Below are 23,882 nucleotides of genomic sequence, written 5' to 3' on the forward strand. Positions count from 1 at the left end.
GTCTTAAACAATCACCTTGTGCCTGGTTTGGAAGATTTACTCAAGCTATGATATCTTTAAGGTTTCGACAAAGCCAAGGTGATCATACTCTGTTTATAAAACATTCACAGGAAGGCAAACTCACTCTACTCTTAGTCTATGTAGATGATATGATTATTGCAGGTGATGATGAGTTAGAAAAACAGACTTTGAAAGAAAATTTAGCCACTCAGTTTGAGATGAAGGATCTTGGCAAGCTAAAGTACTTCCTTGGGATAGAGGCTAAAGTACTTCCTTGGGATAGAGGTTGCTTACTCTAGACAAGGCATCTTTCTTTCCCAAAGAAAATATATCCTAGATCTCCTCAAAGAGATTGGTAAGTTAGATTGTAAGATCACTGGAGTGCCCATAGAGCAAAATCATAGAATTGGAAATGATGAGGAAAGCCCAAAAGTGGAGAAGGGATAGTACCAGAGGCTTGTGGGAAAACTCATCTACTTATCACACACTAGGCCTGACATAGCCTATGCAGTTTGTGTGGTTAGTCAATTCATGCATGATCCAAGAGAGAGACATTTGTAAACTGTAAACAGGATTATTTAGTACTTGAAAGCCTCTCCAGGAAAAGGATTGCTATTCAAAAAGGAAGGAATTTTATCCATGAAAGTATATACTGATACTGACTACGCTGGATCAATTATTGATAGGAGATTTACCTCAGGATATTGCATATTCTTGGGTGGAAACTTGGTGGCATGGAGGAGCAAGAAGCAAAATGTAGTTGCAAGATCAAGTGCAGAGACGAAATTTAGAGCCATGGTCCAAGGGATTTGCGAATTATTATGGATGAAGACCATACTCGACGACCTCAAAGTAAAGTATGAAGCTCCTATGGAACCGGCTTTGTGATAATAAGTCTGCCATTAGTATTGCACACAATCCAGTTCAACATGACCGAGCAAAGCATGTAGAAATAGATTGACATTTCATTAAGGAGAAATTGGACAATGGTCTTATAGCCACCAAGTACATCCCTTCAAAACTCCAATTGGCAGATATGTTCACTAAGGAATTTCTCACAGAGCACTTAAAAGACCTTACTTGCAAGTTGGGAATGATAGATATACATTCACCAGCTTGAGGGGGAGTATTGTAATTATTCTATAATTAGTACAAATTTGTTTATATTAGAACAAATTTGGTGCAAATTTGTTTTGAATAACTTTTATTACCTATTATTTTCTTTTCTTAATTAGGTTGTAAATAATCTTTATATTCTGTATGTAATCACACTCTAAGAGAAACAATTAAGGAATAATATTTAAAAATTTTCTTTTCAAGTGAAAGTTACAACTACACAAGAACTCAGTTTGGGTGTTGATTTTACAGATTTATACAAAAACTCTGATCTATATAGGTAAGCTAATAATGCATATGGCCAAGGGTCTATCTATGCTTATAATATTCTTGAACTCCAAAATGCTTAGACTATTTTACATGGCTTTCTCAGGAGAAACAAGCAACTTATACAAGAGCTGGGACAGCCTGCTCCTGGTTCAAAGGATCTTCATTTCCCAACTCAATACTCTCAGTCATTCTTGGTCCAATGCCAAGGTTGCTTATGGAAACAGCATTTGTCTTATTGGCGCAATCCACCATATACTGCCGTGAGGTTCTTCTTCACTACTTTCATAGCCTTGATGTTTGGAACAATGGTCAGGGACCTTGGAGGCAAAACGTAAGCAATACTAACACACATCCCATTTTAATTTTACTCCTTTTCTTTGCCACCCTGTTGAACACTTGAGCTAATAATCCTTGTGATTGCTGACAGCAAGAAACGGCAAGACTTGTTCAACGCAGTTGGTTCAATGTATAGTGCGGTTCTGTTCCTTGGAATACAGAATGCTTCATCGGTGCAGCCAGTGGTAGCAGTTGAAAGAACAGTATTCTATAGAGAAAGAGCCGCTGGAATGTACTCTGCCTTACCCAATGCAATTGCACAGATACTAGTTGAGTTACCTTACATCTTTGCGCAAGCCGTGACCTATGGCGTCATAGTTTATGCCATGATCCAATTTGACTGAACAGTTGAGAAGTTCTTCTCGTATCTATTCTTCATGTACTTCACATTGTGCTACTTCACCTTCTATGGAATGGTGGCTGTTTCTGTCACACCAAACCACCATGTTGCTGCCATTGTGGCTGCCGCATTCTATGTAATTTGGAACCTCTCTTCAGGATTTGTCGTCCCAAGACCTGTAAGTATTAACAACTTTGAATTGGTGAACAAAACTAAAAAGTTATATTTGTGAACATTTTTCTGAACTTGTTTTTTGTTATGTTATGACAGAGCATGCCTATATGGTGGAGGTGGTACTATTGGGGTTGCCCAGTTGCATGGACCTTTTATGGATAGATTGGATCACAGTTTGGAGATATAACAACTCTTATGGATGGTGAAGGCGGCAAGAATGTTGAGCAGTTCATACACGTTATTTTGGGATCAAGCATGACTTCATAGGATATGCTGCTGTTGTGGTTGCTGGAATTGCTGTGCTTTTTTGATTTATCTTTGCTTCTGCAATCAAGGCCTTTAACTTCCAAAAGAGATAGAGACACTTGAAGAATTCTTTATTATTCTTTCTTTTCCCTTCTCTTTTTTTTCCCTTTCAAGACACTTGTTATATTTGTATCTATGGTAGTTCATAGCACTTTGCTTTTAGGAGCAATTATTATTTCCCACCTTCTTGTGCAAATTTGGAGATGCTTTCATAAATGTACAAGCATATGAATAAGATTTTGGTTCTGTATTATCAGTTTAACTTTATAAATGAAAGATATAGTGTGTTCTGATGAATAATCATTTCAATCTTCCATATAAGAAGAGACTTGATTTTCCTGTTAATTCTGAATCCACAATGTTTTTGTTAATAACATAAAACTACATGCAACTATGCAAGTGCAAGCTCAGTTGGCAGTAATACATTTCACAAACTAATTAACCATTTAATATTAGATAAAGCTGAGATGCAAACGGTGCTAAGACAGAGAATATCTTCTACCAAATAATAATAATTCAGCTACGTGTGTTTAGGCATATGCAGATCATGCAAATGCAGAAAATTAGGAATTTTTTAATGTCATGACTCAAGTGAGAACCAAGAGAAGAAAATTTGCTATTCTAACACACTTGCGTTTCTTTTCCCTGAAACACACGTTCATCTTGTTCAATAATGAATATCATCCATTAATAATTTCTCTTATTTCTTTCTTCCTTGGTAAATTCTGTCTACCAATTCTATTTCATTTTGATAGTCTTTTTTTCGATTAATCAACTGGGCGTAAAGCCCAAAAGAGAAATTACACTACATTACTTTTTTGGACTTGAGAAACTACACTACATTAATCCTACGGGTTATTTCATTTTGATTTTGGTGAGAACTAATCTCTCTCTTCATTCTTTCTTCTTTTTTTTTTGGGTAAAATAGCTGGTTTTTGGGCATAGGTATTGGGTCATTTGGTAACAGAATTATCAAGGCCTAACTTGCAAAAAATTCCATTTTGGGTAGATTGCATTGGGTTTTGTTATTCTAAATGGGTTATATAGCCCATAAATTGACCAAAAATAGGGTGGCACAAAATAAGAAGCAGAGTCTGTTGTTCCTTTCCAAAAATAAAAAAATAAATCAATATACTCTTACTCTCTGGTATTTTTAACTATAATTTTAAATGATGTCAATTGGACATAATGCATTGGCCTCTTAAAAGGTATATGTAAAATCTAGCACATAATAGTTTTGCAAGGAAAATTCTATTACTTTGCTGCTTCTTGCAAATAAAGCTCTTCTTTTTTCATTAAAAAAAAAAAAAAAATTTAACGTCGTATACCCAAAAAAATTAAGCACGACAAGTCGACAACAAACGTCAGTACCTCCAAATGCAGAAAGTCAGAAAAACAGTGTCTAGGAGTGTCTACATTTAAGACTTAAATCAAGGCTTAAACTGAAAAACAAACTTTAAAAAAGATAGATTAAATTTAATATATTAAAGAATAAAGATTAAACTACCGAGATATTTTGTGATTAACTATTGAAGAAAAGAAATAGAACTATATTTGAAAAGGGAGTGAGTTTCTTTGGTATTTTTATTAAACTTAATATCAAGATAACAAGAACCTTTTTCAATTAATTTTTTTTAAAGAAATCAAGAATTAATAATTTTCCCTGTAACTGAAAAAAGAAACTTTGTCTGATACAAATGTTGATATAAATAAAGGTTGATGAATATACCTCTGCTCTGCAGTCTGCACTGCTGCAACACAACCAAAAAGAAAAAAGATTTGATATGCCTGTGTTCTTTTTGGAATATGATATTCAATACTTTCAACCATTCAGATATAATAAAAAAATTACACACGGTCTAAATTTTGCGGATGAAATATATATGGACATGAAGTTTGGACTATGCATGTAAACATGCAACGGTTTATTTCTTCAATCTGGAGTTTTGCAAATATTGTTAGTGAGCTAATACATTTTGTCGTCTTCCAAAATTTTCTCATTTTTTCTGAATGAAAAAATATTTATTAGGATAACAAGTGTATACATAATTACATATATGGATGCAGGTATATATGATAGTTGAAGACTGAAATTCAAATAAAAATGAAGCATTCTAAGAAGACGCAAAAGCGGAGCGACCTTTCATATTCATTCCAAGGGTTATTTTTGTCCTTCAGGCTTCACTACATGACAAAAGTATCCAAGGGTACGGGTTTGTTGGTTCCTCTATTTCAGACTGTCGTACAGAACCTATGGTTTAATCTGTTAAAGTTGGTTATTCTTAGGTAGTAGAGTGTGCTGAATTGTGGTGTATAATAAGACTCACTTCATTCACACACACATCTCATTTTTCTCTTTTCAGTTGTTCTCTCAGTTTTCTACTTCTCTGCTTCGTGCTTCGTTCACTATGGTATCCTCCTTTTTCTTGTTCTGCAAGTTTCATCTTCAATGATTCTTTCTTTTGGATTACCTGCATTTTTTTTTTTGTGATATATTCGACTGGTTTTTGCAGGGAGGTTAGTTTCTATAACCACCACCAACAACCACTACTAACAACTAATGGCTGAACGTGGAAATCAAATCATGGAGGAACTGGAAATGAAGCTGAACAGCTTGAATGATGAACTCCTGAAGCTGGAGAACTACGTGGTGAATCCTGAAGAACAAGAAGAAGCAAAAAGGAGAAAAAAAGGGAAAAAAAAACTAGAAGAATCATTATTAGAAATCAAAGAAATTGAAGAATCGTCACAAACTCCCCAGAAGCTCATTGAGGAGTTTAACCAATGGAAGGGCAAAGCAAATTCATTCCTCAGAGATCACGTCACGCCATTCTTCTCTGCTTCCCTATCAAACTGTCATAAATCTCTGGTCCTGCTCCGTAAGGTCATCGACCTTAACCTCCCGTTAAGATCAGACTCCCTATCCTCGAAGATATTCCACCCGGAACTACAACACGTAGGAGAAGGAGACATAAGCTCAACCATTTTCAAGTGGATTCTGAAATCTGCCGAGGGAATTCTCGGTAATATGAAGCAGGATTTAGAAGAAGAAAAAGAACAACAACAACAACTAATACCTCCTTCTTCTAGTTCTTCTAACAAGAAAATGTTTCTGGATGACTATGTGAAGAGACCGGATGCAACTGTTGGATTTGCATGCATCCGGGACAGAGCCGTTCTCTCTGGCATTGAACTGTCCAAACTAGTGGCTCGTTACATGTTCCTTCTGTCAGAAAACAATGAGGAAGAGATGTTGGAGAAATTCTTTGTGAAGATCAAGAAATTGGAAAATGATAATGATGTTACTGAAAAATTGGTTCTTGTGATGGAAGCAACTACCAACATCATATCAAAGAAGAAGCAGGAGCAGGAGCAGCAGAAGAAAAAGAGGAAGAAGAAGAAGAAGAAGAAGAAGGAAGAGGAGGAGAAGAAGGTGAAAATCGATGAAGACTTGGCGATGGATTTCTGTACCGCTATTTCAGTTATTGGTTTCATACTCTGCACTGAGATTGTTCCAGAGAGATTAGTGAATGAAGCAAGGGTGACAGTTGAAGTTATTTTTGGTCTCACTCTCTTCCATATCCAGGGGCTCAAACTTTCCATTGGAAAGAACAAGCATGAATCCTGGAATGAACTTAAGAAGGTCATCACTTCTCTCTGGAAGTGAATTTACTCCTATGAAGTAATTGTAGTTTTTTTTTTTTCTGCTTTTTTGCATGGTTTATTCCTTAGTGTTTTGCATATGAATTCTGTTATAATTAAGTAGTAGGATTAAGTCATTTCTAATTAAGTAGTAGGATTAACTCTGACTGAATTTTGCCAAATAGTAAACAAAGCAACCTATCAGAAAACCAAAATAGCCAAACCAGGATTATCTTACCTACCAAATCTTTTCTTATTTTCGTTGATTATCAAAATTTTCAAGTTCATTAACTCTTGTGGTTTTCCTTATAGCGAATAAAACAGGTGACACAACACAATGTATCAATATCTAAGTGTAAGAACAAGTAATATGAAATATGAAACATTGAAACAAAGTTGTAATAACTTGACTTGCAAGACATAGACTCCCATATATATAGACAGAACAAATGCTTGAATGTTTACAACTATCAATAAAGAAAAATGAGAATAAATCAAAGGATATTTTTCAAAGGAACCATGGAAGAGAAAAGATTGCTTTATTCTCTTCCTTCGTATAACATTAATCAGACTATCGGTGAGTTTGATCAGCAAAAACCGAAGTGTCAAAATCCTTCAACCCACAATCAACAGGAAATAAACAAACCATAATACAAAATAAGAGCAAACATTATTGTCAAAAGCAACTTTTTTTTTTTCTTGATTTCCTTGTTAACCAAAATCATAAATCATGTGATTATCTATAACGGAATATCAGTAATACTATTGTCAGAAGTAATTACCATAAGAATTAATTGGTAAAAAAAAACTAAAAGAAAAAAAGGGACTTTTACTGTTAACAATTCTGGGAAGGGAAATGGGATTATCCTTTTCTCAATATTTTAAATGAAGAATGAAATTGTTTCTAAATTTTTTAAAAGAAAGAGCAAAATGGTTCCTCAAATTTGTATTGAGAAGTTGTATAGAAGGCTCACAGCATATGTAAGAAAGAAACAAACCATATATAAAATTAGAGCAAACAAAGGCATAAATCAAAGCAAAGAAGCCCAATAAATCACCATAGAAAATTTCCAAAATCAAATTCTTTTCCTCAAATCAAAATAAACGACACACGACCTTACCTTAATTCAAAAATAACTAAACACAAATTATCAAAACATAAAATCAGAAATTTAAACAAATGGAAAATCATGTTTAAATTTTAAAAAACCAAGAAGAAACAAAGGCCAATGCAACAACTTCTGGAATAACAAAGAATAAAGGGGGAAAATGGGGGAACAAAACCAACTCAAATACAGATTAAAAACTTCATAACTTACGTGACTGACCTGGTTATGATGAATGGCAGATAGAACCATGAGTGCAGGCCGCAATGCAGTCACAGCAGCGGCAGGATCAGAGACAGCAATGAACAGGAGTCACCACTTGAAGCTTCAGCTGCCGCCACAGCAACAGCAGCCGGACCACCAGCAGGAGCAGCCTTCGGAGGACGACCTGGCTTCCTCTTCGAGCAAAGAGGATGCCCTATCCGACACAGCATAGCAACAATCTGGCCCAGACTCATATACTTAGAATATATACTTTAGTTTCATCGCGCCGCATTCGTGCCCACCACCTTCATCGCGTAGAAGCACCCGGTGGAATGAGAGAAACAAAATGAAGGAATGAGAGCAAGAAAAATTCAAATGATGGATTCAAAATTTTTTTTTGGGAAATTTTACGCTCAACTAATTTCAAATTTCAAATTTTGTTTGTCATAAAAGCAAGGAAAAAGCTTTGACAGTGGCACAATTCGGCCACCCAAAAATTAAATCTAGACAACATAAGCATTAAAGCCAAAAGGATAAACAGAGTTTTATGTCAGTAGAAAGTGCCCAATTACTCTCCATAAGAAACCAAAAAAAAATGTTAGTATCCAACTCCAGCTAGACAAAACAACAATGCCAACATTCATTGAACATTTCAATTCATTTTGAATTCCACCTATCATTCCATTGGAATTATAGAACTTCTGATTACCTACCTATCTTCACTTATATTTTATTGGTAGTCAAATAAAATAAAATAAAATGCCTCCTTGATGAGCTGCCCAATTTCCTTCCCCTTCCTCTCCAACTCCGAACCTTGACATCCCACCTTAAGACCCTATCAATAAGAGAAGCCTGACAAACTTCTAAGTAACTGTCTTCTACTTGTAATCACTATCGTTGCTAAAAGAAAAATATATATATCTAAATCCCCAATTGCAACATGGATGTCAACAACCCAAGCAATTTGAGATAATAATGTGAATCCTGGTTATAGTTTTAGCAAAACACATCAGAGGCAAGTAAAATTATTTATAGTCTTATATTTGTAAATATATATCCACCAAAAAAATTGACAGTGACATTCACAGACGTTGATATACAATTCTTAGTTGCTGGACACAAAGCTAAAGATGCAGAATTTTTTTGCATTCCAAGATAATCAAGTTTTTTTTTCACTGCACAAATATGCAATAAGAAAAAATATATTAAATTAAGATATTCCAAATTTGCATGAAAATAATTATAATATAAAAAAATTGAACAACTTTCAATGGTGATAATGATAAAGAGGGGGAAAAAGAACATAGAGAAGGGGTTACCTAAAATTGAAGATAGCACCAACGGTTGCTATTTCATTGCTTGTCAACATGAGTTCCCTTCAAAATGGTAAAAAGATTTCAACTTCAGAAATTTCAGAAAATAGGTAATTAAATTCAATAGTTTCATATCTTTAGCAAAGAGAAAATAACAAAGTGTACCTTCAGTTCAAGTTGCTGTTGTTGGATTTGGTGCAAAACTTGAGGTTGGTGTAGAAGGTGCTAGAAGAAGACGCTGCCATTGTTGGTTGTCACTTGTTAGAAGAAGAGAGCTGAAAGGCTATGTTTACAGCAAAGCATTATACATATACAAACAGATCAAAGTATTGTTCAGAGGAGAAACCCTCAAATCAGAGCTGTAGCACATCAGTTAACGGTACAAAAAAAAAAAAAAAGCAGCTTCCATTATGCTTACCTGTAACATCCTTTGAGTACTACCGGTCTCACCTTCCTGCTCGGATCCGACGATTTCTTCCAGAAGAAGAGATCAGTGCCACTAAGGTCGTCACGATCAGGACCACCGAACCCGACACGGTGTTGCCGAGCGACACGCCCAGCACTGACTGAAATGTATGCAAAAAATCGGTGTTCGAAATATAGCGAGCGAGTGTGAGTGAGACGGACCGATTCTCTGCTTCGGTTGTGACTTGTGATCTATGGGCTGAGAATTGAATGGAGAAACAAACAAAATGGAGGCAAAAAAGATATTTAAAGAATAAATTTGAAATTCAAAAATTTTTTTTGAAAGGAAGTTCCCGCTCAACGAAAGCATCTTGTCTGAATATAGAACCAAGGAGAGAATTGTTGAATACAATACTGGCTTTGTCTATGGTGGAGAAAATATAATATGGATCTTGAAGGACTAGGTAAAAAAATTGAATTTGCTTTAAAAAAGAGAGACCAATTTGTAAATTGCATTTGTTGTAAAAGAAGAATAAGAAAAATTAACACTTATTCCAAGCCTCCACACTTCTCCTTCCCTGCACAATTTTTAAAACTCCAGTCACTTAAACGAACTATATGTATTAATCACGACTTCTCTTAAATTTTCTTTCTTTCTTTTTAAAATAATTAAATTTTTTAATTTAATTTTAATATAATATCAGATTAAATATTTTATACATATATTTAATTATGTATTATAATTAAAATATTTTTTTATATTTTGTCTTTAAGTTTGATTATTTTATTCTATTATTTTATTTAGAGTCTCTATTTTTAAAATAAAAGCTTAATTAAACGTCTTATAAATATAAATTATTTGTTAATACGTATTTTAATAATTTTTTTATAAAAAATAAATTGTGACAAAAAATAAGATCTTTTTCTTTAATTTTTTAATTATATTTAAATGTGAGTTTCAAAAAAGAAATTTAAAAAATGGAAAACAATTTAACTACTATAAAAAGTAAACAAAAATATTTTTATTAATCATAAAGTATTTACTTTTTTAATTTATAGATGTTCAATAAAATTTAATGTTTATTTTAATAATTTTATACAATTAAAAAATAATTAATTTAAAAAAGTGAATATAAAATAAAATAAAAATAAAAATTAAATAATAATAAAATATTTTAAATGATATATTTTAATTAAAAATATAATATATGATTATGTAATATAGTTTAAAAAAAAGCGTAATATATAATAAGAAATAGCATGCCTTAGTAATGGTCAAGTTGTTTTTCATTTTTCAAATTTTCTGTTAGAATTCCAACCTAGTATGATGATATAAATACTATAATGTTAAAGATAATTGTATTTTTTAAGGTATAAAAAGTAAAATTAAGTGTTAGGGGTTTAAATTCCGTTTTATGTATGCAGCAACCCATTGTTTAGCGATAAATTTTTAAATAGAACTCAGATTTATGACAGATTAGTTCTTAACCTATCGGATTATGAAATATCATGAGCAACTAAAAAAAAAAGCAAGAAAGTTTTATATAATGATTAATTTGATCAATTTCGTCATGTAATTCCTATATATATTTTCTTCGACTTATATTTGAAAGAATAAATAATTCTCCTTGACTAGTAAAAAAAATATTCAAACCATTTATAAAAAATATAAGATAATGTCTAATTTTAATTTATTTTTACTCGTTTTTATCAGAGTTGTACTAAAAAAACATTAAACAAAAAAATATCCATTCACAAAATCTTTCTTTCATATTTACTTTTACTTAATATACTAAAATTGGGTTTTCCCCCAACTAATAAAGGTGACGTGTCGATCCCTCGTGATTTTGTTTTGCCTCCAAAATAAATACAATTTTCTCTATTCCAAATTATTTTATAAAAATATCTTTATTATAATTATATTATTAGTTAATATTTAATGAATAATATATAATTGTACTAATTTAAAAACATATCTTTATTATAATTATATTAAATCAATATTTAATGCGTAATTATTGTATATAATAAAAAATTACCTTAATAATAAGTAATTTAAAAATTACCTTAAATTAAAAAAGTAAATACTTTATGATTAATAAAAGTATTTTTGTTTACTTTTTATAATAGTTAAGTTGTTTTCCATTTTTTAAGTCTTTTTTTAAAACTCACATTCAAATATAATTAAAAAATAAAAAAAATCTTATTTTTTGTCACAATTTATTTTTTATCTAAAATGATTAGAATACTTATTAACAAATAATTTATATCTATGAGATGTTTAAATAAGTTTTTATTTTAAAAATAGAGATTCTGGATAAAAAAAATACAGTAAAATAATTAAATTTAAAGACAAAATATGAAAAAATATTTTAATTATAATACATAATTAAATATATGTATAAAATATTTAATCTGATATTATATTAAAATTAAATTAAAAAATATATAAAAAATTTAATTATTTAAAAAAAAAGAAAGAAAATATAATTATAATTATGGGAAGATGTGATTAATAGTTTAATACATATAATTCGTTTCGGTGACTGGAGTTTTAAAAATTGTGCAGGGAGGGAGATGGAGAATTTGACATGTGTGGTGTACAAGTTTGGAATAAATATCAATTTTCTCTATTCTTCTTTTGCTACAAAATGTTATTTACAATTCGGTCTATTTTTTTAAAGTAAATTCAATTTTTTTATCTGGTCCTTCAAGATCCATATTATACTTTCACCACCGAAGAACTCTCCTACAATACTTCTCATTCATTGGAAATAAACACTTGTCAAACATATAGCTATAAGTCTATAACATGCTGACAAACAAGCATTTTGTATTCACTAATCTTCTAATCTTGCTTTCACTAAAACAAAAAGAAAACAGTGCTTCATCCAAGTAAATTAAATACTGTGATTGTGATGAACTTAAGGTTAAAGTGCTTCTTTCATGTATGCATCAATCATATAATCTAATCAAATCACTGCAATTTTGCTGATAAATATGTTGCAGGTTAGTGGCAGGGTTACCTATAATGGCCATGAAATGAATGAGTTTGTACCTCAAAGAACTGCAGCATACATGAGCCAGAATGATGTTCATATTGGAGAAAGGACTGTTAATTTTGATTGATACACAGCCTTTTGATCTTATTGGCTTTCTAATAATACTAGGCAACAGCATCTGAAGGCCAGGAATATATACTAAAGGTGACATCTTCAACTTCAAGTAGTTCTGAGTTCTGATTTCTCACAATATTGCATCATCACAAACGCAAATACTGTCTTTATGGTTTCTACTATTTATCTAATTTGTGATTTACAGATCTTGGATTTAGAAATATGTGCTGATACTCTAGTAGGGGATGAAATGTTGCGCGGTATATCCGGAAGACAAAGAAAGCGTGTTACCACAGGTAGTGATCAAACTCTTAGTCCATCAATTTTGTGTGTAATTCTGTTTCAACTTTTATGTGCATTATTTGCAGGGAAGATGTTGATTGGTCCGGCGAAAGCTTTGTTCATGGATGGCATATCTACTGGGCTAGACAGCTCCACAACTGTTCAAATCATGAAATGCCTTAGACAAATTGTTCATATTCTAAAGTGAACTGCATTTATAGCCTTATTGCAACCAGAGCCAGAGACATATGAGCTTTTTTCATTAAAACAAGATGCTACATTTTTCAATTTTTCTTGCAGCTTTTCCTATTAAAGCGTGGAGGGCAAGAAATTTATGTCGACCCATTAGGCCGTCATTCTTACCAACTCATCAACTACTTTGAGGTATAATGTGTCTCAAAAAGCTCAAAGATCATAAAGAAAAAGACAATTATATAACTGCTTATAGTTTCTACTTTTAATTAGTCTGTTAAAGGGGTCAATAAAATCAGAGATGGATGTAACCCTGCAACTTGGATGTTGGAAATCACAACTCCAGCACGAGAAATGGATTTAAATGTTGACTTTTCTGATATATATAAAAATTCAGAACTTTATAGGTAATCTTCTTTGTAATCTTACTCATTTTTCTACTAAACAACTTTGATATTTCTTAGTTATTATAAAAGCTGTGTTCTTATGCTGAAAAAATGTTTGCCTACACCTTAGGAGAAATAAAGATCTTGTAGCAGAATTGAGCAAGCCTGCTCCTGGTTCCAAGGAACTTAGCTTTCCTACTCAATATGCACAACCATTTTTCATCCAATGTATGGCTTGTTTGTGGAAACAACATTGGTCATACTGGCGCAATCCTCCATATACTGCTGAGATATTTGTTCACTAAATTTGTAGCTTTGATGTTTGGAACCATGTTCTGGGATCTTGGATCCAAAACGTGAGTTACTATCTTGATTAAATATTCTGAATTAAGGTCAAGAAATTTGTAGGACAAGAAATCTGATCCCCTTTGAGTTAACTTGTAGGACAAGAAAACAGGATCTGTTTAATGCTATAGGTTCAATGTACAATGCTGTTCTCTTCAACTTGGGGTCCAGAATGATTCTTCTGTTCAGCCAGTGGTTGCCATGGAAGGAACCGTCTTTTATAGAGAAAGGGCGGCCGGAATGTATTCGGCCTTCCCATGTATTTTCACAGGTAATTTGATTAATCTTTTGGGAAGTTATAGTTTCAGAGTTAAGAGTACTAATTAATGTAACCTGATCCATTTTGTTTCACTCTAGGTTCTAATAGAGCTACCATATATTCTTGCACAAGCTGTAACATATGGCCTCATAGTTTATGCAATGATTGGATTTGATTGCAAATTCTTTTGGTATATCTTCTTCATGTACTTCACCTTCTATGGCATGATGGCTGTGGCCATAACCAACATGTTGCTTCAATTGTGGCTAGTGCATTCTACGCAATTTGGAATCTCTTCTCGGGATTTGTTGTCCCTAGACAAGTACAAAATGCAATGAATAATTCCATGTTAGGAAATTATGTACATACTAATGGTGTTCTTTTTTTATGGCAGAGCAGTGCTGTGTGGTGGAGATGGTACTATTGGGCATGTCCAGTGGCTTGGACCTTATATGGATTGGTTGCATCTCAATTTGGAGACATAACAAGTAGAATTGAGTCAAATGAGACAGTGGAAGAGTTTCTGAGGAGATACTTTGGTTATAGAGAGATGATTTTGTTGGAGTTGCTGCAACTCTGGTTGTTGCTTTTGCTGTGCTCAAGTTTCTGTGAAACTCTTCAATTTCCGAAAGAGATAGAATAGAAATTAGAATACATGCTTTCAAATTTCAAGTCCAACATTGTATAAATAAAAAGAGTTCGTTGTTTAGTTTTATATCCAAATCCAAGGAGGTACAGTTTTAGTACTCTCCCTCTGTACTTTAATTTGGAAAGACTGAAAAGAAATTTGTTATTTACAAATATTTAGTTGTATGTTATAATTCTTAACAAATTTTAGTCATCAAATTAATTTTTAATCTTTTATTCGTAATAATCTTCCTATCAATCTTCTATATGCTGAAACATCTGGAATTGGATCTCCTTCTCTGGCACTCAGTTTGATGTTGGCATCTATAGGAACAAATGCGGGCTTGCATGTCATGAAGTTAGTGTCTTCTAACAAGGAAATGGTATATTTCCGTTGAGTGAAAGAAATGCTTTTGGAAGAGCATCTCCAATGGGGTGTTTTTAGAGTATCATTTTTTATATTTTCAAAAAAATTGATTTAGAATTAAAATTTTTATTGGAGTTGATTGATGAAATGCAGTATTACCTTAATAGAGAACTAATAAAATTTTGCTATTCATATAATTATGTTAAAAATAATTAAAAAAATATAAAATTCTACTTGAATTGAAACTAAGCATTAAAGGGACAAGTTTCATTTCTAATTTTAAATCATTATTTATGACAAATAGTCATACAAATGTTCAAAATGAAATTGAAATTAAAACTAGCATTGGAGATGTTCTAACTAATTAGTTTAGAGTTGGTCTAATTTTGCTTGAATATAGTTACTTGAATGTGGTACAAAGGTTTGACCTTAGTATGTTTTTAAATTCAGTTTTGTTAAGTAGATAATGATTTTTGTAAACAATGTGAATAAGTTCTAAAATTGACCCAATAAAATAAAAAAATATTCCACTCCGAAATTATCTCCTAAACTTTAACATTAGGATAATCATTTACATACTTAATGAATTAAACATTCAGCCATTATTAACTGTACATGAGTAAATCGAATCAAAAAAATAATGAACACAATCAAGAGAGGCTAAAGCATTAAGCATTATTATTGTATTAATCCATCTCTTGAATTAGTAAATATATAAAACTATAACAAATGTAGGATTATTCAAAATAATAAATGGATAATTTTTTTTTCTTTTTCGTACATCAAGAGAGGCTAAAAATAGAGACATTTACAGAGGAAAGGAGAACAAATAGCATTTGAGCTATATTTCATTAATTATCTTAAATAATTCTATAAATATAATATAAATATCAGTTATTTTTTGTGAAATATTTTTAAAAAATCCAAACAGAAGATTACCTACAAAAAATAAGTACAAGTTAATTCATTCTCAATCATTGAATTTATCGTCACCAAAAAAATCATTGAATTTATCTTATTATTTATAAAGTGGAGCTAAGGGAGATATAGGGAGGGAGGAGCGGCAGTTGCGGTGGTAAGATGGTTGGAATCATTCTGCGGTTCTCCGAACTTGATAACTTCTTTTACGTAGGCAGACAACACAAGTCTCCTCCATTAACAAACTTATTATTCTGCAGCAACAATGATGGAACCACACTCTGCTCCCACGCCCAAGAAGTATTCTAAGAAACCCAAATGTCAGTTTCTTTCTTCCTTCTTCTCCTTTCTTTCCACACTCTTTTATTTCTCTCTTATTAATTACTTTTTAATTGCTAGATTCAAAGTTCTCACAGCAAGAACTTCCTGCATGGAAACCAATCCTAACACCTGGTTGGGTAGGTATATATATTATATTATAATTCTACCAACAATAATGCAATCATTCATCATCTTTATTCTTTTTCAATTCCCAGGTCATTTCCACATTCACTGTCGTAGGAATCGTTTTCATCCCCGTCGGTCTTGCTTCATTGTTTTCATCAGAAAGCGTAATATATACATATCTCTCTCTTTAATTCACCGACTATGCTACGTATTTACCAAAATCAGCCATCAATATAAGATAAGAAAAGTTTAGGGACTAACAACTTTATTAAATTCTGACGTGCAAAAGAAAAGTAAATAATCTCACACTATTAGATAAAATCTCACGCCATTAAAAACATCATTAATAACTACTTGATGGCTACAAATCACAAAAACTACTGCACTCGTCTATAAAATAACTACACATATATTTATACACAGATACATTAGTGGCTAATTTTAGTGATTGATTTTGGTGTACGAATGCATGCAGGTGGAAGAAGCTGCAATCAGATACGACGACAAATGCCTTAACGAGATCCATGCTCAAAACGCGGTGGCATTTATCAAAAACGACATGACAAACAAGACATGCACGACATCATGGACCGTCGAACGCAAAATGCAAGGGCCTATCTTCATCTATTACCAGCTTGATAATTACTACCAGAACCATCGAAGGTATGTGAAGAGTAGAAATGACAAGCAGCTAGTGAATCCAGCATCTGAAGGAGACACAACAAATTGTTATCCACAAGACAAAACCAATGGTAGCATGCCAATTGTTCCATGCGGCCTCATTGCTTGGTCTCTCTTCAATGACACTTACAAGTTTTGGGTCAACACCAAGAGTTTGACCGTCAACAAGAAAGACATATCATGGGGGAGTGATAGATCCCACAAATTTGGCTCCAAGGTTTATCCCAAGAATTTTCAACTAGGAGGTCTAGTTGGAGGCGCGAAACTCGATGAAAACATACCTGTACTGTTATATCTACTTGATCTTTTTCTTTTGATACACTGACAGTGTAAAATAGTCATCTTAAACTTTTTAAACTATTTGATTTTATGCATGAATTAATATGTACCAGTTGAATCAACAAGAGGATCTGATTGTTTGGATGAGAACGGCAGCACTGCCATCTTTCAGAAAACTGTATGGGAAGATTGAGACTAACCTGGAAGTGAATGATAGTGTAGAAATAGTGATAGAGAACAATTATAACACATATGAGTTTGGCGGGAATAAGAGGCTCATTCTATCAACTGCAACTTGGATTGGTGGAAAGAATCCCTTCTTAGGCATGGCATACCTTTTTGTTGGTGGGGTATCCTTGCTCTGCGCTATAGTATTCATACTACTCTATGTCATCAAGCCAAGGTAATATAAACAAAATGCTATCATTTTTATTTACTTAACTTCTGAATTTCAAACTTATTTTCCATTCCAAACTTATGTGCAGGCCTCTTGGGGATCCCTCCTACTTGTCTTGGAACAAAAATCCAGGGCATCTAAAATGATTATTGCTATAATTTTTTTTTTACTTCATTAGGTGTATATAAACATTGTGATGTGAGTGAAAAGTTATCATGCTGTATGTGTTCCGATTCTCCTATTGAAATGAAATTTAATAGGACTGAAATGAAATTTAATTAATAATGACAGAGACAAGTAAACCAAATAAATGTGTATGAATGCCTAAAATTAATGACTAAAATATATTACAATTGTGCCTACATTTAGTAACAGGAACAATGAATAGAAGAAAAATAAAAGTCCCAAGTTATTGGTTCCTAAAATCTACTGCCATTTATTATTAGCATCAGTTTATGCACCTGCCACCATCTTTAATTCCAAACAATTTGGTGAGCCATTTACTGATTCATACTTTAAGTCATTCCTCCAATGGAACTTATAAATTAATGCCTGTTGGGCAAATTCAGGAAACAGTTGAGATCAATTTCGTCTACAATTATCTAACCTTGCCCTTAAACAATTATCAATTTGATAGCTCCAAAAAAATTGAATGTTATTTGTACATAAGCAATAGTAACTGATATAAATATAACAATACTCCTTAGCTTGTTCTTTTCTCCTTTAATACTCAGAACGTCCATCAAACTCTGCAATAAACACAAGTTATAGGAAATCTACCACCACCACTCCTATTTCATTCCACCTACTTCATTCATAAACCATAAAACCATAATATTCATAGCTGCCATCACTACTCTACACATCACTGAAGGAACACAAAGAAAGATCAATGAATCAATGGACTCTTCCAACTCACCTGATCCCACACCATCTTTTGACTTTAGATCCACAACTCAGAACAGCAACTTCTTGAGAAGCCTCTCCACAAAAGAAAACCCTCTCACAAAGCTACTTCAATCCCCTCCTCGCCTCTCATGTCCTACGCTTTCGCGCAGCCTCCAAACCTCTCCGGTTTCCTCTCCTCTCCATCATCGTCATCATCAGAACTATACTCCTTCTTCTTCCCCTACAAAGCTCTCTCACCATTGTGACCCTCAAACCACATACCACTGCGCCTCCTCTGTCCTCAGAAACGATGGACAGATCCTCTCCATCGCCCTCTCCTCCAACGGCCTGGTCTACACCGGCTCCGAATCCAACCTTGTCAGGTTGTGGAAGCTCCCTGAGTTCACCGAGTACGGCCAACTGAGGACCAAGGCTTGCAGGGTGGTGGCTCTTGAGGTGTCCAACGACACGGTTTATGCAGCTTATGCTGATGGCAAGATTAGAGTATGGAGAAGAACTTGGGATAAGGTTTTGAAGCATGTTCGTTTGGCTTCCATACCTAAGACTGTTGGCTATGTCCGCAGCTACATCGCCGGCAAAGACAAGACAGTAAGTATATATAATCATTCATGTGTCTCCTTCTATCAGCTATGAAATAATTTCATATCATAGTATCAGAGCTTTTATATTTATGTCTTATATTAGGTGAAAACTCAAGTGCAGTCGACTTTGAAGTTAATAGGTAGATGAAAATTTAGTCAAATTAGTCAAATCATCTATCAACTCTCAGTTATCAACTTCACGTAAAGTCGACTACACCTGAGTTTCGACCCTTATTTTAACTACTAAACACTAATTAAATGCAATTATCAGATGAAGCATAAGGGGCTAATCACATCAATGGCGATTAACACAGCAGAGGACATTCTATACACTGCTTCCCTAGACAAAACAGTCAAAGTATGGCGAATCTCTGACTTGAAGTGCATAGAGACAATCAAAGCTCACCCGGAGCCAATCAATGCCATCATTGTAGCTGATGATGGAGTTCTCTACACTGCCTCCGACGACGCCACGGTCCGAGTTTGGCGGCGCAACTTCTGCAGCCACGACCAGCCCCATTCCCTGACAGTTACCTTGCACGCCAAGCATTCTCCTGTAAAAGCCTTGACGCTTACCCCGGACGGCGCCATCTTGTACGGCGGCTGCACGGACGGCTACATACACTACTGGCTAAAGGGTTGGTTTGCAGGGCAATTGCAATATGGTGGTTCAATCCAAGGCCACACTCATGCAGTTATGTGCTTGGCTAGTGTGGCTAAGTTCATGGTTAGTGGTTCAGCTGATTCAACAAGCAGGGTTTGGGCTAGGGAGCAAGATGGCCAACACACTTGTTTAGCCGTTCTTGTTGGCCATAGAGGCCCAATTCGGTGTGTAACTGCTTTCATTGGAGGAAGGTTGGTTGATGATAACATTGAAGATACTTGCACTGTTTGCACTGGTAGCCTTGATGGTGTCTTGAAGCTTTGGCGTGTCACTCATTCCAAGAATCTCGATACTAATCATAATCACTGCTCTTCACATTCTGCTGCTAAGTATTTTGAACTCTAACAGAGACTTCAATCAGCACTAATCTATTGTAACCACTTGTTTCCTTGGAGTTATGGTAGTTTTATTGTATCTTTGTTAAACTAAATAGAAAGTGATCAAGTTTAATGGAATAGACAGTGTAAATGAGAAGGAATGATCTATTATTGAATGAGCTTTCAAGTTTGAACACTTGACATCAAAACAGACCAACAATAATTCGGTGAAAAGTCATGTGCAGTCCACTTCACGTGAAAATTTAGTCAAATCAGTCAAATCATCTAACAGCTCTTAGTTATCAACTTCACGTGAAGTCGACTGGACCTGAGTTTTCACCATAATACAAACATAAAAATGAAAGTGAAATAAATTGAATCATAATGCAAACACATACAACACACTACACTATTCTATTTGGCCAAGCCTTGTGTTCTGTGACTGCATATGTAAGGCATCGTTTGGATGTGCAGCAACATGATGATGAGTATTTGTTTCTCTCCTCTTTAGAAAGCGGTAAAGGCCATAACATAGCAAACGCAAAACACAAAGAATTGATATGGAAACCAAGGCTGATAGAAGATACCCTACAATTGAGTTGGAGCGCTTGCACCCAAACACAGCTCCAAGACACACCATTGCAGAGTAGTGATTCTGTAATTGGCATCCTTCAAATTTAATCGATGCACATTTAAGTTATATTATTATTATATTATTAAACGCGTTTAAAGAATATGCAAATATGAGGAAATTGGAAAGTGTGTGGAATAGTATATGCTTGCCTTCATGAGAACCGCTATAGTCCCTTTCTTGTCAAATAAGGAATAAGTACTCATGATCTCATATTAACCATTTTTTTCTTCTATTCAATTTCCAAGGACCTCCCTAGCCATGAATTCAGCATTCTTATATTCTTTTCTAAGTTGTATTCCACTTGATATTATGCTTTCTTTCTTTTTTGTTTTGCTTTTTTTTTTCTTTTAATTCGTGACTAATTTATTATATTTACTTTAAATAAAACATTTATTAGTATCCAGGATGAAGTATTTTGATATTTTGGTAGAAACATTAAATACAAATATATACTACTAGTAAAACTTTATAAGTTAGGAGATTAAGAAGTTCATCTAGTTAGTAACTGAAAAGACTAAAAGAGAGAATGGTACGTGATGTGATGTGATGGGAATCATGTGAAGAACAACAAAAACAAAGAGAATAATAATAATAATAATAATAATAATAATAATAATAATAATAATAATAATAGAAATTAGAAGGAAAAAAAAAAGAAATAAATATAAATACAAGAAATAAAGAATGTCATCAGCATCGTCATCGCCACAGAGCACAACTCCGACACACCGCCATCACCATTTCGGTACAAACATGTTGGAGAGGGCACTCTCCTCCCGCCGCGGCACTCTCTTCGCCGACGACGACGAATCTTCCGCCTCCGCTGCCAACGCTGACGAATCCAAGACCAAGAAGAACAACAACATCCTCTTCCGCGCCACCAACAGGGCTTCCAATTACATCTCCCGCCTCCTCGGAACCACCGCATCCGCCTCCTCCTCCTCCTCCACCTCCTACTGGCTTTGCGCCGCCGTGTTCCTGCTGCTCGTGGTCTTCGCTGCGTCCTCGTTGCTCTTCACTTCGCGCGGCTTCGTCTGCATCTCGTCCTACAACCCCGTCTCTCGCGCCGGATTCTTCGGCCTCGACGGCCTCGCTTCCGATTTCGGAACTCTCGGCGTGCCCTGGTGTAAGTTTCTATCGTCTGATCTGATCTCACTTCTTTTTTATCTTAGGGTTTGTAATTTTGTCTTGATTCGGTTTTGGTTTGGATCGAGAGTGCGCAATTAAAAATGCTAGCTAGATTGTTTCTGGAAGATCAAACTGAACTGTTAAAATGTGATTCATTTAATTATTTCCGGATCCTGATCCTGATTTGAGCTACATTCCTTAATTAGTTGTTTATGGATTTCGCATTATTCACTTCATTAAATTCTTTATATTAAACAAGCTCACAGTTCAAAGATAGCGGCAATTCTAATTAGTATTATTATTTTGATATGCTATAAATGAGCTCAATAAAGCAACCGTCATGAGATTTTGGAGCTGAGAATTAGATGTTGATTTTATGACATTTTATGTCCCTCTTTTTGCCTTAAGTCAGAAGGAAAACATTGTTGAAGTTTGAATATACACTTTGAAATCATTTAGTCGTACACTTTGTTTTTGCTGGATGCTTATAGTCTCATCCTTGGTAAAGGCAGATCGAAACTTGGTAAAACAGTAGAATGGACATCGAAAGATCTGCTTAGAGCTTTAGAAGAATTTGTGCCTATATATGAAACTCGGCCAATCAAAAACAACATGTATGGGATGGGTTTTGACCACAGCTTTGGGCTTTGGTTTATGACCCGATGGTTGCAACCAGAACTGATGATTGAGAGTGGTGCTTTCAAGGGACATTCAACTTGGGTTTTGCGGCAGGCTATGCCAGACAGACCAATTATTTCTCTTTCACCTAGGCATCCAGAAAAGTATCTGAAAAAGGGACCTGCCTATGTTGATGGAAACTGCACATATTATGCTGGAAAGGACTTTGTTGATTTTGGAAGTGTTGACTGGCCCAAAGTGATGAAGAAACATGGGATTACTGACCTTAGTCACGTGCTTATATTTTTCGATGACCATCAGAATGAATTGAAAAGGTTACTTCCAAAATCTTTGACATTCTTGGTTCAATAGTTGATTGTTCTGATGAAACTTCTGTTGCTTATTATTATTGTTATTTTATAAATGTTAATGAGCAGAGTTGAGCAAGCCTTGAAAGCTGGATTCCGACATCTTGTGTTTGAGGACAATTATGACACTGGAACTGGTGACCATTATTCATTGAGGCAGATATGTGATCAAGCTTATATAAGTGGTGTGTAATATCTCGCCTTCCTAGTGTATTATGATATTCTAATGAAATTTCTTTTCCTGTCAGTATATTCTAGTGAATTTAATTACATTACAATATACATATACTGGCATAAGCGTGGTTGGTATTTGATCTCATTTATAGATCCATAATACCTTTTGGCCAAACTAAAAAAAATATTTGACTTGAGGACTGTGTTATGGCATGGGTTACTATATGAATTGAGGGATTTGAAGCTGGAGAGAAAATTGTGGAAAGTTGCATAAATTTCATCATTGAATTCTCTATTCAAAATCAGAAGTGGTTATCTCAATACTAGAAAACTTACTGAACTTGTTCCTTTGTTTATGTCAGGCGGTGGACACAGCTGCTTTAAAGACAGTGACGAAGCTAGGGTCAGATCGAGAAGGAAGAAATTCTGGGAGAAAGCAGTTGATATTGAAGAACTGTGTGGGCCAGATGAAGCATGGTGGGGAGTTAGAGGCTACATGCGTGATAACTTCAATCACAGCAACAAGCCAATATCATACGAACAACATTTCCAGAACAGCCGGTATATTGAATCTATTCTCGATGTTTACTGGGAACTCCCTCCTGTTGCCGGGCCTTCCCTAACCCATCAAACAAGGTTTGATCCTGCTCGTGTGTCTAGTCCTATCGTTGAAGATGGGCGATATGGCTTGTTCCAAAGGCTTGGTTTGTCCAAATTTGACAACTCTGTATTTAATGGATACACTCAGATGGTTTATCTACAGATATCTAAATAGTCATTTAGATTTGCTTAGACGGGGGTATGGATGTAGTAGATGAAAGTTTTGTACCTGTATTATGTACGAATTGTTGCTTCAGCCTGATTTGGCTTAAAATGTAGTGTTCTTTTATTCTTATTTTCCTCTTTATTTGAAATTCAAGCTAGTCACCTTTGCTCACTGCTCAATTCTTCCTAATTTGGTTTATTTACTTGTTCTTGTTA

The 23,882-nt window shown here is 34.2% G+C and overlaps 3 protein-coding genes, 1 long non-coding RNA gene and 1 pseudogene across 5 annotated transcripts; 4 read left to right on the forward strand and 1 right to left on the reverse strand.

The window, feature by feature from the left end:
- Positions 1 to 5,163: 5,163 nt before the first annotated feature.
- Positions 5,164 to 9,437, reverse strand: LOC130942072 (uncharacterized). 2 transcript variants are annotated; one of them, XR_009070806.1, is made up of 6 exons: positions 9,226 to 9,437; positions 8,973 to 9,045; positions 8,814 to 8,870; positions 7,513 to 7,799; positions 5,620 to 5,768; positions 5,164 to 5,489 (listed from the first exon to the last, which is right to left on the reverse strand). It is a non-coding gene; the product is annotated as an uncharacterized LOC130942072 (long non-coding RNA). The 2 variants fall into 2 exon arrangements; XR_009070807.1 differs by having other exon boundaries at positions 8,973 to 9,090.
- Positions 9,438 to 12,212: 2,775 nt separating this feature from the next.
- On the forward strand, positions 12,213 to 14,430 carry LOC130940114 (ABC transporter G family member 40-like; annotated as a pseudogene).
- Positions 14,431 to 15,969: 1,539 nt separating this feature from the next.
- LOC130940115 (ALA-interacting subunit 3-like) lies at positions 15,970 to 17,711 on the forward strand. Its single transcript, XM_057868165.1, has 6 exons — positions 15,970 to 16,024; positions 16,104 to 16,162; positions 16,241 to 16,315; positions 16,627 to 17,115; positions 17,225 to 17,514; positions 17,597 to 17,711. Exons 1-6 carry the CDS (start codon positions 15,970 to 15,972, stop codon positions 17,652 to 17,654), a joined length of 1,026 nt encoding a protein of 341 aa, XP_057724148.1. The 3' UTR covers positions 17,655 to 17,711.
- Positions 17,712 to 18,408: 697 nt separating this feature from the next.
- Positions 18,409 to 20,007, forward strand: LOC130940116 (protein JINGUBANG-like). Its single transcript, XM_057868166.1, has 2 exons — positions 18,409 to 19,005; positions 19,270 to 20,007. The coding sequence occupies exons 1-2, from the start codon at positions 18,409 to 18,411 to the stop codon at positions 20,005 to 20,007; spliced, it is 1,335 nt and encodes a 444-aa protein (XP_057724149.1).
- Positions 20,008 to 21,294: 1,287 nt separating this feature from the next.
- Positions 21,295 to 23,794, forward strand: LOC130940694 (uncharacterized). Its single transcript, XM_057868908.1, has 4 exons — positions 21,295 to 21,739; positions 22,250 to 22,694; positions 22,797 to 22,912; positions 23,264 to 23,794. The coding sequence occupies exons 1-4, from the start codon at positions 21,298 to 21,300 to the stop codon at positions 23,674 to 23,676; spliced, it is 1,416 nt and encodes a 471-aa protein (XP_057724891.1). The 5' UTR covers positions 21,295 to 21,297; the 3' UTR covers positions 23,677 to 23,794.
- Positions 23,795 to 23,882: the final 88 nt, after the last annotated feature.

Source organism: Arachis stenosperma, chromosome 7 (genome assembly GCF_014773155.1).
Source record: "Arachis stenosperma cultivar V10309 chromosome 7, arast.V10309.gnm1.PFL2, whole genome shotgun sequence".
NCBI lineage: Eukaryota > Viridiplantae > Streptophyta > Magnoliopsida > Fabales > Fabaceae > Arachis > Arachis stenosperma.